Source organism: Cheilinus undulatus, linkage group 4, assembly GCF_018320785.1.
Source record: "Cheilinus undulatus linkage group 4, ASM1832078v1, whole genome shotgun sequence".
In the NCBI taxonomy this organism is placed as follows: Eukaryota; Metazoa; Chordata; class Actinopteri; order Labriformes; family Labridae; genus Cheilinus; species Cheilinus undulatus.
The window spans coordinates 21,668,725-21,683,858 of record NC_054868.1 but is presented as its reverse complement, the minus strand read 5'-3'; the positions used below and the strand labels follow the sequence as shown (position 1 = coordinate 21,683,858).

The following is a 15,134-nucleotide window of genomic DNA, read 5'->3' as shown; positions in this document are numbered from 1 at the left end:
TTTGAATTTTTGGTAAGTATGTGTTAATTGAATGATCGGGAGGAGAGTCAGGTGTAAAAGGAGGACTGTGCTGAGTTTTTCCCATCTGAATGTTGAATCAGCTCAGACATCATCTAAGACTGAGTCTCAACTATAATTTCAAAAACAAACAAAACAAAATGTTCTCACACCCTGAATTATCGTGTATTATTCAAATGGGGAAATGTCAGCACCTGAATAAAGCAAGACATGAATTGAAAAATAACATGAAAATGTTTCACATGAACACAAATACTACATTAGACGAGGGGCAATCTTTGTCTGTAAACACTCTGGTGTCAGAAAGTTGAACAATCTGAGTTGGGGGTTGGGCACACAATAATATTTTATTTGTGGATAGTAACATAAATTTCCTTTTTTGTAAAGAAGTGTTTTGATTTTGCTTTATTACTGTGCACCAGCCTGTTCTAAGACAACTGCATTTCCCCTCATGTTGTAATGAACACTATTTTCTAAGGCTGGGCAATAATACAAAGCTATATTTGCTTTTAGCAGATTGTAATACGATCATATCATGTTATAATTTTATTTACCATATGAATTATTTTAAAGCTCCTGTGAGTAGTTTTAAGCTGGTTATGAAACCGAAATTGCTGCTGATGCAGCTTTATGACCTGCAAGAGCAAACAAGACTTTCAGTTTAGAACCAGAAGGACCACAATTTTAATCATACTAGAAAGACTGTGAGAGGTCATCTTGGCTGCTACACTACAAACTCTAATATCTCTTATGATAAATACCAAGTACAAACAAAAATGCACTAATTGTGTTAGTATTTCTTTACAAAAATTAAATAACACCGAAATGGGCTTTTGAACAAGTTTAGGTAGACATTGTTCATCATTATCTGCCATCACATACAGCAAGCCGAAACCCTTTCATATAAAAACACACTGTATTTTTTCAGTAGATACTCATCTCACACAACTCAAAACAAGAAAATAACAACTGGTTAAATCTGATTTGACTATGAGACATTTAGTTTTAATTCCCTTGTATAATAAAGCAATAATGTCTAAGAAATAACTGCATTTATGGGTAATTTATTTTGAGTCATACAGAGATGAAATTGTTGTCCTCATCACAACACAACAGGTGGATTTGAGTAGGACTTTTCTTAAACAGTGCCTATAAAAGTATTTATGCTCTTGGATGTTTTACCCTTTTATTGATTTTATGAATTTTGTTTCTCTTTTCTTTTCTTTTTTTTTTTTTTTTTTACAAAAAACAAAAAAGTCTTTAAAGTCAAAGTCAAAACAGATTTCAACAAAGTAATTGAGGTCTGAGCTTTGACTCAGCCACTCTAGAATAATTCCCCTTGTTGTCTTTAAACTATTTCTGTGTAGCTTTCACTGTATGCTTTATGTCACTGTCTTGCTGGAAAATAAATCTTCTCCAAGCGATAGTTCTCTAGCAGACTGAAGAAGATTAAGACTTGAGACACATAGTTTACTAACGTGATCCCCATTTCACTAATTGTGAGACTACTGGCACTAATTGGCTGGAGCTCTGTTGAATTAGATCAGTCACTTTAAAGGGGGTAGAATATTTATGCAGTCACTTATTTTATCTTGCATATTTTTATTTAATTGGCATTACTTTGTAGAAAACTGTTTTCACTTTGACATTAAAGGGGATTTTTGTCATTTTTTTGCCAAATTGTTTTGACCGTGATTTGTTTGTGAAATCAATAAAAGGTTAAGTGAATGTTTTTATAGGGACTGTAAATACTGCAGTGCACTTACCACCTACTCTTCTATTATCTACTAAAATGAAAGTGCTCTGGTTCATAAATTATGAAATGAGTCTGATTTACAGTACCATGCTGAAATGTTTAGATCGCAGCCAAAACTCTGTTTTCTGCTGTGTCTGCATAGCTACATAGAAGTGATGTCTCAGTATGGTCACCTCTGAAACCAGACTTTGATCAGCACCACAGAGCGGGACTTTTATCCTGATTAATAACGGCCTAAAATGTCTTCAGCCTTGTTTAATTTCACCACTGAACATCAAAAGTTATTTCAATAGGAACCTTACTCTGTGAGAGATATAAATGATGCCAAGCAACCAAGATGCAGCTGCACCAGCTGTTACATGTTTTAATTTAAGCGTAGCAAAATCAGTGCAATAAAAATGACTGCCTGTGGTCTTTCTAGGTAAAAGTGATCAATTGACTTTTCTTTTAGTGCAATTTGTTACATTTTAAATAAAAATAGACTTTTGTAAAAGTTAGGGACCAGTAGCATTAAGATTATAATTCAGTAAAGTTATGTGTCAAATAAATGTGAAAACAGTCAAAATCACTACAATTGTCTTTCAGTGTTGAAGAATGTAGTCATTTTTAAAGCCTGCAAAAGCAGCAGCAAGGTTGGTGTCAGATGCCAATAGTCAATAACCTGACACGCCAGATGGATTTGTTTCACACATCCATCTGGAAAACCTTCCATATGCAGCGTTTGGGAAAGGGCAGAGCCTTTGAAAAAAAACTCGGAGGGTGATTGAATGAACGTTTGTCTGTCACATCTTTACGGGCCAATCAGAGCAACAAAACACGTGACGTCGTCGCCGCTACCGAGGTGCACGTGCGTAGCTACCGAGGAATAAACTCTGTATAGAACTGCATAACGCGACCCATGGCGACTATAGACATATCAATACACAACTTTTGTCGTTTTCGAAAAGAAAACAACTCAGTGCTGTCCTATGTTCTTCTTTTAACAAAGAAATGTCGTCAAGTTGTGATTAAACTGGAGCTTTAGCAGCATCCACGCTAATGTCTTCCACCATAACTGCACCAGTCTCTTGTTCCTGCTTGCTTACATCACGACTCTACTGCAGCCGAAAGTACTGCCCCCCGATTGGTCCTGTCACTTTCTAACTGGGCCCAAACAGTTCAGAAAGGTGCTTTGCTAGTGAGAAACAAGGAAACGGGCATATCCATCTGCTTTTTAAGGTTAAATAGTCAGCATTCTGCAGATGAGGCCTGCATTTTGTCCAGCTAGTCTTTGCAGTGCATTATAACCTTTAGTCTTTTAACTGTCAAGCATGAGATTTATCATAAGGAAAAACTATTTATAAAAGTACAGGGCAAAACTGTCAAACAGATGAGAGGCACTGTTTGTCCACATAGGTTGCCAAAATTATCCAAAAGTTCCTCACAGGAGCTTTAAGCTTATTAAAAAAAAATAAACACAATAGTTTTTGTTTCACATGTTGAGATCATCCTCATGTAACTCTAAAGAGGCTCTAATTTACTTTGAACATCAGAATGATTGTCTAAAGTATCATGAACATATTTCTGCTTCAGGGGAATGTCCATATTTATATTTTGTTTATGAGTTCAACCCTATTGCCCAGCTAATCATGTGGTGTTCATTCCAGTAAAGTGTAATTTTTGAATCTTTCCATTTTTCCATAACACCAGGGCAAACCTTAAGGATGTTTCCAAATGGGGAAGAGACTATTTTTTATCTGCAGACCGTTCTATATACTGTATGCTAGATAAATGAAGTCATTTTGGAAGTGCACCAGAGAAACGGTTCATATTACTGTAATGGTTACAGTTTTAAGATTTGAACAGGCTTTAATCCCGGCATGCAGATAAAAAGTCTCCCTAGTCCGTCTGTTTGTAATTATACTAGAGTGAATCTGTGCTGATAAACCACCACTGTGTTTCACAAACCTCTGGACTGAGCTACTTCAATTCTCTAATAGGTTTGAGAATCATATCCCAATATTTCCCAAAGAATTCTCACTCTTGAGGTCTGTGAAATGTGGTGCCTTAAGAGCCCAAAGGCAGATCCGACTAGGGGAAGAGAGGTAAAATCTTTAATCTCTGCCTTTGGGCTCCTCCAGCTGTATTTGTCATTGTTCCTGTTAGACTGGATCAGAGCTTTGGGCTTGTTCAGTGTTATGCCGTTTTTGTATTTAAACAGATTTATACCACAAAAGTTCTCACTATTTCCAAGCAGCCTTTTGAACTCTCAGTGAGAAGGTTAAAAACCTCTGTAGTGACTTGGAGAGAGCTTCTTTCCAGTGTTTTTAATCACCCGTAAGCCATAAGTACTCTATCTGACAAAAATGTGTTTTTTGTGGTGTAAGTTTGTTTGAAGATTGTGACTACAAAAGATAAGGTTAAAAGAAGCTGATTATATATCCTTAAGCATGCTTAATAATCCTGGATTTATTTTCTCGCCGTCTCTGCTGCTGCTGGATTTTGTTGTGCTGTTTTTGCTTTTGTGTATGAATGCTGGGCCACACGTTACACGTCTAACAGCGGACATTGCAAGGAACATGGGGGCCAGAACAGTCATTGCTATTGATGTGGGTAGCCAAGATGAGACGGATCTCTGTAACTATGGCGACTGCCTGTCTGGCTGGTGGTTGCTATGGAAACGGATCAATCCCTGGGCAGAGAAAGTAAAGGTACTGTACCACTTAATAGTGTGACTCAACAGATTTAAACATTCATAAAACACATCTGGGACTTTTATTCAATATGTAGCAGGGAGGAATCTGCAGATAGAGTTACTTTTTTCTTCTCTCTCTCTCCTGTTGAGCAGGTTCCAGACATGGCGGAGATCCAGTCTCGACTGGCCTATGTGTCCTGTGTGCGTCAGCTAGAGGTAGTGAAGAAGAGTGCCTATTGCGAGTACATCAGACCCCCAATTGACCGCTTCAAGACCATGGACTTTGGCAAGTTTGATGAGATCTATGTGAGTTATCACCAATATTTATACTTTTCTTTTTTTATGGAATATACAGCATTTTATAACATTTCAAGTCAGTTGTAAACTGTTTAAGATCAAAATACAGCCAACCTAATTTAGACAGTATGTAACCTTCTTGTGTGCATACCTTTAAGACCTGATGCAGCGTCAGTGTGATTAGGATAACCTTTTCGTTTTAAAATATGCAACCTATTAACTGCAGTGTGATATTATAAAAACACAAGTAGGAGGCAGATGGGATAAAAAAATAATCATAGTTTTAGCCTCTTCAGCCACTGCAGGGGAAAGTGATGGACGAAACAATTTTTAAAACTGAGGAGTAACAAATTGAGTGACGAGAGCAAAATTGAAGCAGACTGCAACAGTATTTTAGATGTCCAGAATAACAATAAATTTGCCGACAGCTCAGATTATGATGTGAAGTAGAACCTGTTAGCCAAGACTCAGTAAATGAGAGACATGTTGTGAAGAGGAAGAGGATGTACAGTGCTTAACAAATTTATTAGACCACCCTAACCCTAACCAAAGTAAGGTTTATGCCACACCTGCATTACCAAAATCATTTTCAAAAATCAATCATTTTTTATGTTTCTGCAATGGTTTATACACCAATATGTAGAAGCTCTTTAACTGAAATAATGATATTTTTAATGGCAAAACATAATTATCATTGTTATCCATGAATTTTCAAATTTACTGATTTACAAAAAAACTGAAAAAAACAGTAAAGCACATTAATATTTCTTGATTAATATGTCAAATTATAGTTATTTACTTGCATTCCTGAACAGAAAAATGAGTTTTAGTGGTTGAATGATGTGCTTGATTAATTTCTGACTTCTCAGAGAAGCCCAGTGAGCTGGCTCAATTTTGGGTGAATTCAGTTTGAAATCCCTCATTCCTGTTGAAAATGGTAAAACACGGAGAGCTCACTGAAGATGAATGAGTCCGCATTAAAGCACATCATGATGCTGGATGGTCTAATAAATTTGTTAAGTACTGTATGATTTCAATTTGTTGATGATTTTGAAAAATGTTAACCAGTGTTAGGGCAAAGGCAGTTATTTATGGTTTAGGCAAGGCAAGTTTGATTTTATAGCACAGAGCAACAAGGATATACAAAGTGCTTCACACAGGAGATCAAAAATGATTAAGGGAAAAAAACACACCAGAAATATATCTTAAAAAACACTATTAAAACAGCCAATAAACCCAACAAAAGATAAAAGCAAAGAAATATAAAGAGAGAAAAGGAGAACCATTTCTAGCTGAAACAGGACTGAAACTGCCCTCTTCTGGAATTTCAGTCTCTTCTCCCCACTACCCCACTGCTAACAAGGCCAAGAAATAAAGATATTAGAAAATTTTTGAATTCTACATTTTTTTTTTTTTTCCAGAAAATCCCTCCAGTTTTTGGAGGTTGTTTAAGGAAAACACCTCTGTTTTAGAGGCTGTTAATTTAGGCTGCTGTTGGTGTAAATGGATTAAAGTAGTTGTACTTAATTCATTGAGTGCCATTGATGTATATATACGTAATTTATAAACCGACGCTTGAGTGCCATACGTCAAATTGTTTTTTTGGCGGCTGGCACAAGGGGGCGCTGTCACGCTCCCTGTGAGTAATTTTGGGGGTTCTGGGATATGTAGTCGGAAAACTACAGTCGGAAGTGACAGTAGATCAAACATCAGAGGTGGAGACCCTGGGGTCAAAGAGCAGAGTGATTGTTACGGAGGTAATCTAAGCTAAAAGTTCTAACTTAGACGCTGGAAGAAACTTTAAACTTTTGCCTGAGAAATCGCTTACTCACTGAAACCGACACTGAACTTAACGACAGCAAATCCAGGGATCTGCGCTTTAATTCATCTGTCTATACCGTGCATCGGAGAAATAAGGCAGCCTCTCGCCTGCTGGATGCATACAGCGACAAGCAGGAGAGGACGTGAGCGTATAGGGAGGTCACGTGGAGGCCGTCCAGTTCCAGAGTGTGAATGGCATGACAGTGACTGGAAGCACTGTTATTTTACAATAAAATAACATTTGTAATACAATTTTCAGATGTCTTTTATGTTATTGAAGGCAAAATTATAACATTCAAACCACTGTTCTGCTTGACAGACTCTCTTTCACAAAAATGCATTTTTCTCAGCTTTCTAGAAAAAACGTGGATTTTTTGGTGAAACTAGCCTCTGTTCAACTTAAGATAAATCAAGAACGGAACAAGCTACAGACAAACGTTTTTTTCTATGATGAAAAAAGAGTTTCTTCTTTCATTTGAGCTATTCGGTGTTTTCTTAGTCGTAGTACAAAATATTCTGTGGGTCTTGAAAGATGACTCAAAATGGCCAAAAATGCTGGCACAAGCCACTTTCCATTTTATAAAAGGGCTGGCACTCAGTGAGTTAAGGTGGAAATGTTAAAGTGCCCATCAGGACTTTTTAGCCAATTACGAAACAGACTGAAGTTAATACTGATGTCTCTTCATAATCTACAAAAGTAAAGAAAGAACCATCAGTAACAAGATTGACAATTACTGTATTGTTAAAAAAAATCCCTCAAACCACTGTGTTGGAGTAGGGGTTATAAAAAGTGATATGTAGTACACTGTTGCTACAAAAATGTGTGTTTATAGTTTCCATAGCAGAGATTCTTGATCAGTAAAATTGCTGTAAAGGAAACACCTTTTACAAATGTACTGGTATAACTCAGCAAAAGAATCCATAAAGAAATGAGCAACACTGCTTGGTCCACGGGGTTGCCACAATGGACAAAATGAAAAAATCTTTTGTGATCTTTAAATCTATTGCTTTATTCTCCAAAGAAGTTTTTCAGTCAACAATCCTGCCACATTGAGCATAAAGGTTGTGCCCATGTTCAGTCAGATGTGTGATTTCTTCAGCATCTCATTCATTGTAATGAGGCCATTGCAAATCAAAGGATCAAAGAAGAAATGGCAGTATTGTCCTCTAAAAACATCAAAAAGGATCAACTTTTAGTTCAAAGCTATGAAGAACCATTACAAACATAAGATCTATTACAGAATCATGTACCATGTCTTGACAAAATCTTACTGTTAAAGACAGCATGAGTTAGATATTCTAAAATCATTTTGTAGACTCCTAAAACTTGTCACTCATCATTTATGAGCTTGTAGAAGTTGTGGGGGTTGCTGTATCTATAGAGACTTAATACATGTTTTTGAAAAATTTACTGTGTTTCACTCATTTTGGAGCATCTGTTTGTGATGACGGGACTCCATGAAAACATGAGGATCTGCAGTCAGATTCTTAGCAAGTCCAGTCCTCATTATTCTGCTGTAATAGTGGCAGAATAAACACGTAAAAAACAAAAACAGGTCCAAAATTATCACTACAAATAATATCTTTTAAATTTCTTTGATTATAAATTTCACACATATTCAGAAGTTCCAGAAACTTCGTATTTTAGTTTTTCTTAAGTTACAAAATAAATGAAAAGTAGCACAATTTTTTTCAGAGTTTCACAAATTCTGCGATTGCCTTTAAAATGCATCTGTTTTAATTTAAACTTTTTGATGTATTTTTTTTTAACTACATCAGGATGTGGGTTTCCAGCATGGTAAACTGCTGTTCACTGGTTGGGCGCGTGGCGATATTATCGAGAACATGCTGAAAGATCACCGCTCAGCCGACTACAACGACAGCAAAAGAACTGATGTGAGGACAGCCAAACTCTCTCCCACACACAGAGACATCATTATATCATAGTTGATAAATCATTTTACTGATGTCCATTATTTCAGTTTGTATGATAACATTTTGTCTCATAGTCCTGCACGTGTCCAGGAGCAGACTTCACTGACCTTGCAGAGATTGTATCCAGGATTGAACCGGTCCAAAGCTACGTAGCTGCAGAAGGTGAATGATCACTTTAACACAGCCTTGCACACATCCTTGTAAAGGTCCTTGTTACAGCCTTCTCCTCCATTAAATGTACAGATCCCTTTCAAGATCACGTCGGCTTTAATCAGTGTGATAAATAAAAGGTCGTAGCTTTCACCTGCTCTGTTTTATTGAAATACAGTCGCAGATGTCACTGATGTTTTATTGGAGCTATCTAAACCCGGTGGCTCAGTCATGATCAATCCTCTCTGTAATATCTCCCCTAAATCTTTCTGTTCAGCCGAGGAGTCAGACTGTCTGACAGAGTACGAGGAGGATGGCATGGACACGGTGAGGGAGGAGGAGGGGGAGGAGGAGGAGGAAGAGGCAGAGGATCCTGAGGATCATTCTCCAGGAGAGTGGGGCCAGAATGGAGTCTTTCAAACTGTAAGCACACAAAGAAACACAGAATGTGTCCTCACTCAAAATGACTGTAATGAGTTCTATGAGCCCAGATTTTCAGACTTTTCAGACTTCAAATAGAGAGCGAAAGAGCACCAGTATCACACTGGTTAAGAATATGTATTTGCAAAAATGCTGACAAAGTTTGAATGAAGAGAGAAGAAATTGGTAGTGTGATTGCAACAAAAAAAGATGACATGATGGATACTCAGTGGTAGGGATGTTTGCAGCAAGTCATTAAAACAATTTAACATTGTCACCATGGCTAGTCAACGTCAGAATTAATAGTTGGTTAAACTAAGTATCAAAATGTTTGATTAGTGTAGGCCCACATTATTGGTAAAATGTGTGTAAGCTGCAGGCACCCACCACTAGCACCGCTGCTGCTCTGATTAACGGGCCTATTGAACCACCCTAAAGCCCGGGGAATGTATTCATAAAGCTTCCTAAGCACAAAGAGTTGCACCTACTGAAGAAATTCTTGGAAAACTCTTAGAATCAAGACATTTCCCCAGAATTTCCCCTCAATGATTAGAGTAGATCCTTGCAAAGATGAAAAATTATTCACAAAAAAGGCTCCTAAAGTCTGGCATACACTGTGCAATTTCCAGATGATCCAGACACAAATTTTGAGTTGCATGACTTTGAAGTCACAATGGCCATAGCTTGGCCAGCGGACCCACATGGGTAGGTTGCAACGCCGCAGGTATTTTTATAAATGTTTTTCCATGTAAAATAAAGACAGTATTGTTTCATTCAAAACCTACAGTGTGCCTTGGGTTGCTTTTTTAGGACATTTACAGTTTGAATTTTTTATTACATATTTTTGAAATTATCTAATTTTTTAGTCATGCAACCACTCCTGCACAAAATGAACTGATAAACTAGAGCCCTGTGGGGGTGTCCAATCCCACCTGCATCCCACACAGATTGTGAAAATCTATGTTAAATCTTCAGAATAACTGATAGTGAATTTAATTAAAAACAATATTAATATGTTCACTGAAGCACTACCCTGATAACGTCTTCTCTCTAAATGAAGGAAACCATAAGAAAACAACCACATCCTTGCCATGCTTAAAACTACCACACATGAATAAAAAAGCAACTGGGAGACTCAGGCTCACGTCAAAGTAATGTCAAAGTAATATTTACCTACCTTATTGACATATCATTTATCATCATTCATTTAAAAGTCATACTGAGATGAAATTGTTTCCTGATCTCTGGAAAGTTCATGTGTCATAAAAACTGTGGCGCACTTCCATCAGTTCTCAGACATTAGGCTATTCCTAATTAAAGGAGCACTAAAGCTGTGCTTTTTGACTTATTTACAGTTTTAGTGCACACACTCAGAATCACACAGCCCGCCTGCTGATCAGGGCTGTACGCTGTGGTGCAGCGCTTCCTATGTGGAAATTGCAGGTTAGGAGATTTTCAGGGAGCTTGAAAGCTTTGTGAATAATTTTTCATTATTACCAGAATCTATTCTTAACTTTTAGGGGAAATTCTTTGAGTTTTGCCCCTAGGAGGCACTCTTTGGGCTGAGGAAGCTTTATGAATACAGCCCCTTATCACTTTTGGGAGATTATTTAAAGGATTTTGGCACAGGACTGTTTTCGTTATGCTGCTAGGGAGGACTTAATTGAACAGACCTGTAGTTCTGATCCCATCTCCAGAAGGAAGATGACTAGCCAAGCATATCCCTAGTTCAAATAATGACTTTTGTGTAAAAATGACCTTTTTTGCACTTGAGGGGGACACTTAAGCAGCAGAAGAGTTTTAAAGCAGCCTTCAGTTCTCAGCCATACAGGTGAAAATCTCCCTCTCTTCTGCTCTTAGGATGAAGAAAAATCTGTGCGACAACGCAGAAAACTCACCAGTGACACATCTGAGGTCTCTGACTGCTGACAGCGGCCCATGGAGGAGGAGAGGGAGTTCAAACAAGAAGAAGGGGCAAATTTGAGGTCCATAGTTGTCTAGACTGAAGACCTGGACTCCACACTCAGCCCTGCAACTTCTGCAGCTGGCTTTATCTGTTCACATGCCAATCCCACCATCAAGAAAATTTATACCAGTTCTCAAAAAAGAGAGATTTCTTATTGAGAAGGGGTTTCCTCTCATTGCTTTCACACAAAAGTGAAGCATTGCTAGAATTCCTGCCTGCCAAAACTGGTACTCCAAACACAACCAATCAGGGACACTTAAGTCTTCACATCCACTCTCGTATTCGTCTGTTCCTAAAAACCTGAAGGGCCCAGACTCCACTTCCAGTTCATGTCACTGCATCTTTCTGTTTGTCTCTAATGTTGGTTCTTTTTTGCACTCCTTGATCAATGTTTTTATTGATAATGTGGTCCATAATTTGTCATGTGTGCTTGTTGAGATGAGTCCATGTGTGAAGTGAGGTTGTGTGTGGTACAGATGTGCAAAGCTTTGATCAGGCAACTAACTTAAGAATTAGAAACATGTACAACAGTGCTGTAAAAGCTCTGTCAGTTCAGTTTAGAAGCTAAATAAAGGGAGTCATTAAGAAGGAAGAGTTGCTGCATTTAGGACCAGTGTTTTGAAACACAACATTTAAAGAGAAGCCTTGAATGATGAGGATTTTGAAATGCAGGTTTGAGAAAATAAAGTTAGGAAAAAGTTGTGCTAAAAAAAATTAATATGGACCAGAGAGGTGCTATTTTATTTAGATTAATTTTTAATTCACATACAGTTAAGAGTGTGCTGTAGACAGACTAAAGCTGACAGAGGGTGAAGAGAAATGGGGATGAATGTCATGATTTCAGTGAGTGAGGTGACTGTATTTGCATGTGTGAAAGTTGTTTTGTTTGAGATAAAGACGATGCCTTTCAATCAGTGTTCGATCTACTCACAGTGAGCAGAGACTGAAGGAGATTACGATCATTGACCAACACTACACAGCTAACCTGTGTGATTTCACTCACATAAAACACTCAAGGTTCCCGTGGACGGTATTGTGTGTTTGGGTGTGAGAGACTGCACATTGTAAAAACTCGCCAACAGGTAAACGTTAAAAATAATTTTGTCTGAGATAATACACAGACATACTTCAAAATGGGCAGAAATTCACCTCATGTAACTGTTAACACTGAAATTAATACAGACCTCTTGTAGAAAATGTAACAAGATAATATAATAATGTCAACCATATTAATATTGATATATGTATATGAGGTGAAAATTTGTAAGTTGATGCTTTGCTGCAAAACAAGGGAACCTACACCTGAACAAAAAAAGGGTTTCCTCTTTGAAAATCCTGTTCTCTTTTATTTATGTGTGTTAACTACTGGCTTTTTAAAATGTTTTCTTTTATTATAGTAAGGGAGTGGGGATTGTCTAATTTAAATAACTTGGCTTTAGCTGTTTTGCACTGAAATATTTGAAGTATTCTCTGCTCAGATGATGTTTGGTTTATTCATTGCCAACTTCCTTGAGATTTCAAGGGAACCTACAGAAACAGATGATAATTTAATACGCATATTGGAAAATAAATAGAATATGCATCACTTCATGTGGCTTTAAGTTTTCTTTCTACCTTTAAATGCATATTAACCATTACTAAATGCTTCAAAATGTGGGCATGTCACTGAATGATGTCCTTCACTTAGGATGAGCGGATCAGGTTTTCTCATCAGTAGATCAAATTTGCCTCTTTGTCCAGGACACTGTGATGTCGCCAAGCAATCCTCAGCACCAGCAACTTATTCAGCTTAGTTTCTCTGAGTAATTTACACAAGCATTCAATTCACCCATGCCCAATGTCTGTGTCTGAATAAGTAAGTAAGTAAGTAACTGTCTGAGTGAGTGGCGCTATTTTATAAGCCTTACGATACAGAGTTGGTTTGCTTGTACTGAATGCTGGCAGTGATTGCTGCCTCCACTGTGTTAAATAGAGCCATACATACAGAGTTGTGCTGTTGGCAGGGTTTACTTGTGCTGACAGCCCTCTAATGGCTGCCTCCACTGCTCTAAATACTCAAATATAGCTTTAGCCTGGCCTCTGTTTAACCAGAACTAGACCAAATTTCTGTATGACAAAGAATAAAAAACAACCCTTTAAGCTTTTCATATTGGGAACAATGTTTTCACTCCTCTGCTGACCTGCTTTGGCATGACTAAGTGATATTGAGGGGGAAACGGTAACTTCTTGTGTGAATGCTTGTTTATGCTGGCTGCTCGAGGAGTGATTAGCTGTGACTAAGTCACAGCAGCACTTTGTCCAAACTGGACATTTCTTTATTAAAACCAGTGAAGACAGCAAGACTAAAAGCTTTCTGTTACAGATGGGTGTTTTTTCTCTTCTGCCAACCCGCTTCAGCGTAAGTGTGTTATAGTTAAATGAGGAAAGGGTTGCTTGTTGTGCTTGTATACAATGGCTGCTAGCCGAACGTTAGCTCAGCCTTAGCCAGACCAACACATTTCTTCATCACAGTTAGCACTGAGAGCAACACGGAAAGCTTTCTGCAACAGAAAACGATGTCGCTCCTCTGCCGCCCCTCTTTTGGCATGGCTATGTGATAGTTACAGGGAAAGGGTCAGTTGTCGTATACAGCTAATGAGTTGTTGTGTCCCAGCTAATGACTAGCAGGCCTCCTAGTCCACAGCTGGGACTGAGCCGCAGTGGCGCTTTTGTCTGAACCAGGCATTGTGTCTACATCCAAACAAGCGCAAGATCAACACTGAAAGCTTTCTGTGACAGAACACAATGTTCTCCCTCTACTCCCAGCCTGTTACCACATGGCTTTCCAATCGTGGTGGGCTTGACCATATTGTCCGCATTAGCTGTTAGCTTGGATGTCGCTGTCAGACCAAAGCTGGTTACTCCGAACTGGACCGCTGTTCCTGTACTTGATTCGGACTCGTGATTTGAGACTCCTGCACAACCATCGGTTTTTAATTTTTCCATCATGAGCTCCTGTCACCCTCTTTCTCGTGTCGTCCCTGGCTCTTTGATCGTTTGTGCATCTTTTACGCAGCAGCATCGGCTCCTCTCCCCTCATCCTTGTCTTCTGTCAAGCTGTATAACAATGACACACACAAACGCGACCCTCTCACACACACCTACAATGAAACGTGCTGTTGGTAGTGTAGACGGAAGGCTTCTATCTGCTGAGGGAAAAAGTTTCAGAATATTTGAGGATAAACAACAGAACTTTCTCCCCTTAAAGCTCCTCTGTGAGGACCAGCGCGTCAGTACTTTGTGTGTGCGCTTAATACTGTATGTTTATGGGGAACAAATAAATGTTAAAATCTCCGCCTTACACAGCTGTCTGAGGAGAATTAGAAATGTTCATGAAACCTGCCGCAGTTTTTCTTTTATTTTAGAATTAACAGTTCATTAACAGTTAGTGCTTTATTGTTAGTTTAAACTTACTACCATTAGATACTTAAATTTGACAAAAAAAAAAATAATAATTTCCAGTGACGCTGTCTGTCTCTATCAGTGAAGTCTGACTCATGTCTCTGTAGAGTTTCATATGTACACAGAGATTAGCTTTATTAAGAGGAGAGAGCGAGAGAGAGGACAGCATATAGCTATACATTTAAGTTGCCACAATAAATTTGTCTCATAGAAAAATAATAACGACAAAATACTTCTGATTTTCTTCTTGATAGTTGCAGTCAGCCATTTACTAGGTTTTAGTCTAGTCTTGTTTATCAAAGCCCATAAGTGGGATTGCATCCATATGTTTTATTTACTCCCAAGATGCTGAGCTAATTTTATTAATTTCCATAGAGGTCTTGGAAATAAACTCAAAATCTCAGGAAAGCCAGCATTCTTATCCTGTTTTGATAACATCAAGAGTTTGGATCTCAAGAAGACAACTGAAATTCTCTTATTAAAGGGAAATAAATCAAATGTATAGATACAGTACACAGTATGTTTATTTAGAGTTTCCATTAATGTTAAATCAGGGATGTTGACCTCGAGCACAGCAGGGGCCTGATAATGAATTTAGTTCTAAGCTGAGGGTCTAACACAGTTAACATTTAACCATAAACTGTCAACCTTATTTT

At 38.0% G+C, this 15,134-nt stretch overlaps 1 protein-coding gene across 5 annotated transcripts in view; it reads left to right on the top strand.

Annotated features, from left to right (window-relative positions):
* pnpla6 (patatin-like phospholipase domain containing 6) overlaps window positions 1-12,612 on the top strand; it is a 56,186-nt gene extending 43,574 nt beyond the window's left edge. For all 5 annotated transcript variants that reach the window (XM_041785689.1, XM_041785690.1, XM_041785691.1 and 2 more), the window contains 6 exons: window positions 4,316-4,464; window positions 4,602-4,754; window positions 8,346-8,462; window positions 8,576-8,663; window positions 8,929-9,074; window positions 10,932-12,612. In XM_041785689.1, coding sequence (XP_041641623.1) covers window positions 4,316-4,464; window positions 4,602-4,754; window positions 8,346-8,462; window positions 8,576-8,663; window positions 8,929-9,074; window positions 10,932-11,000 — 722 coding nt within the window. In that variant the 3' untranslated portion in view covers window positions 11,001-12,612. The remainder of the gene's footprint in view (window positions 1-4,315; window positions 4,465-4,601; window positions 4,755-8,345; window positions 8,463-8,575; window positions 8,664-8,928; window positions 9,075-10,931) is intronic.
* Window positions 12,613-15,134: the final 2,522 nt, after the last annotated feature.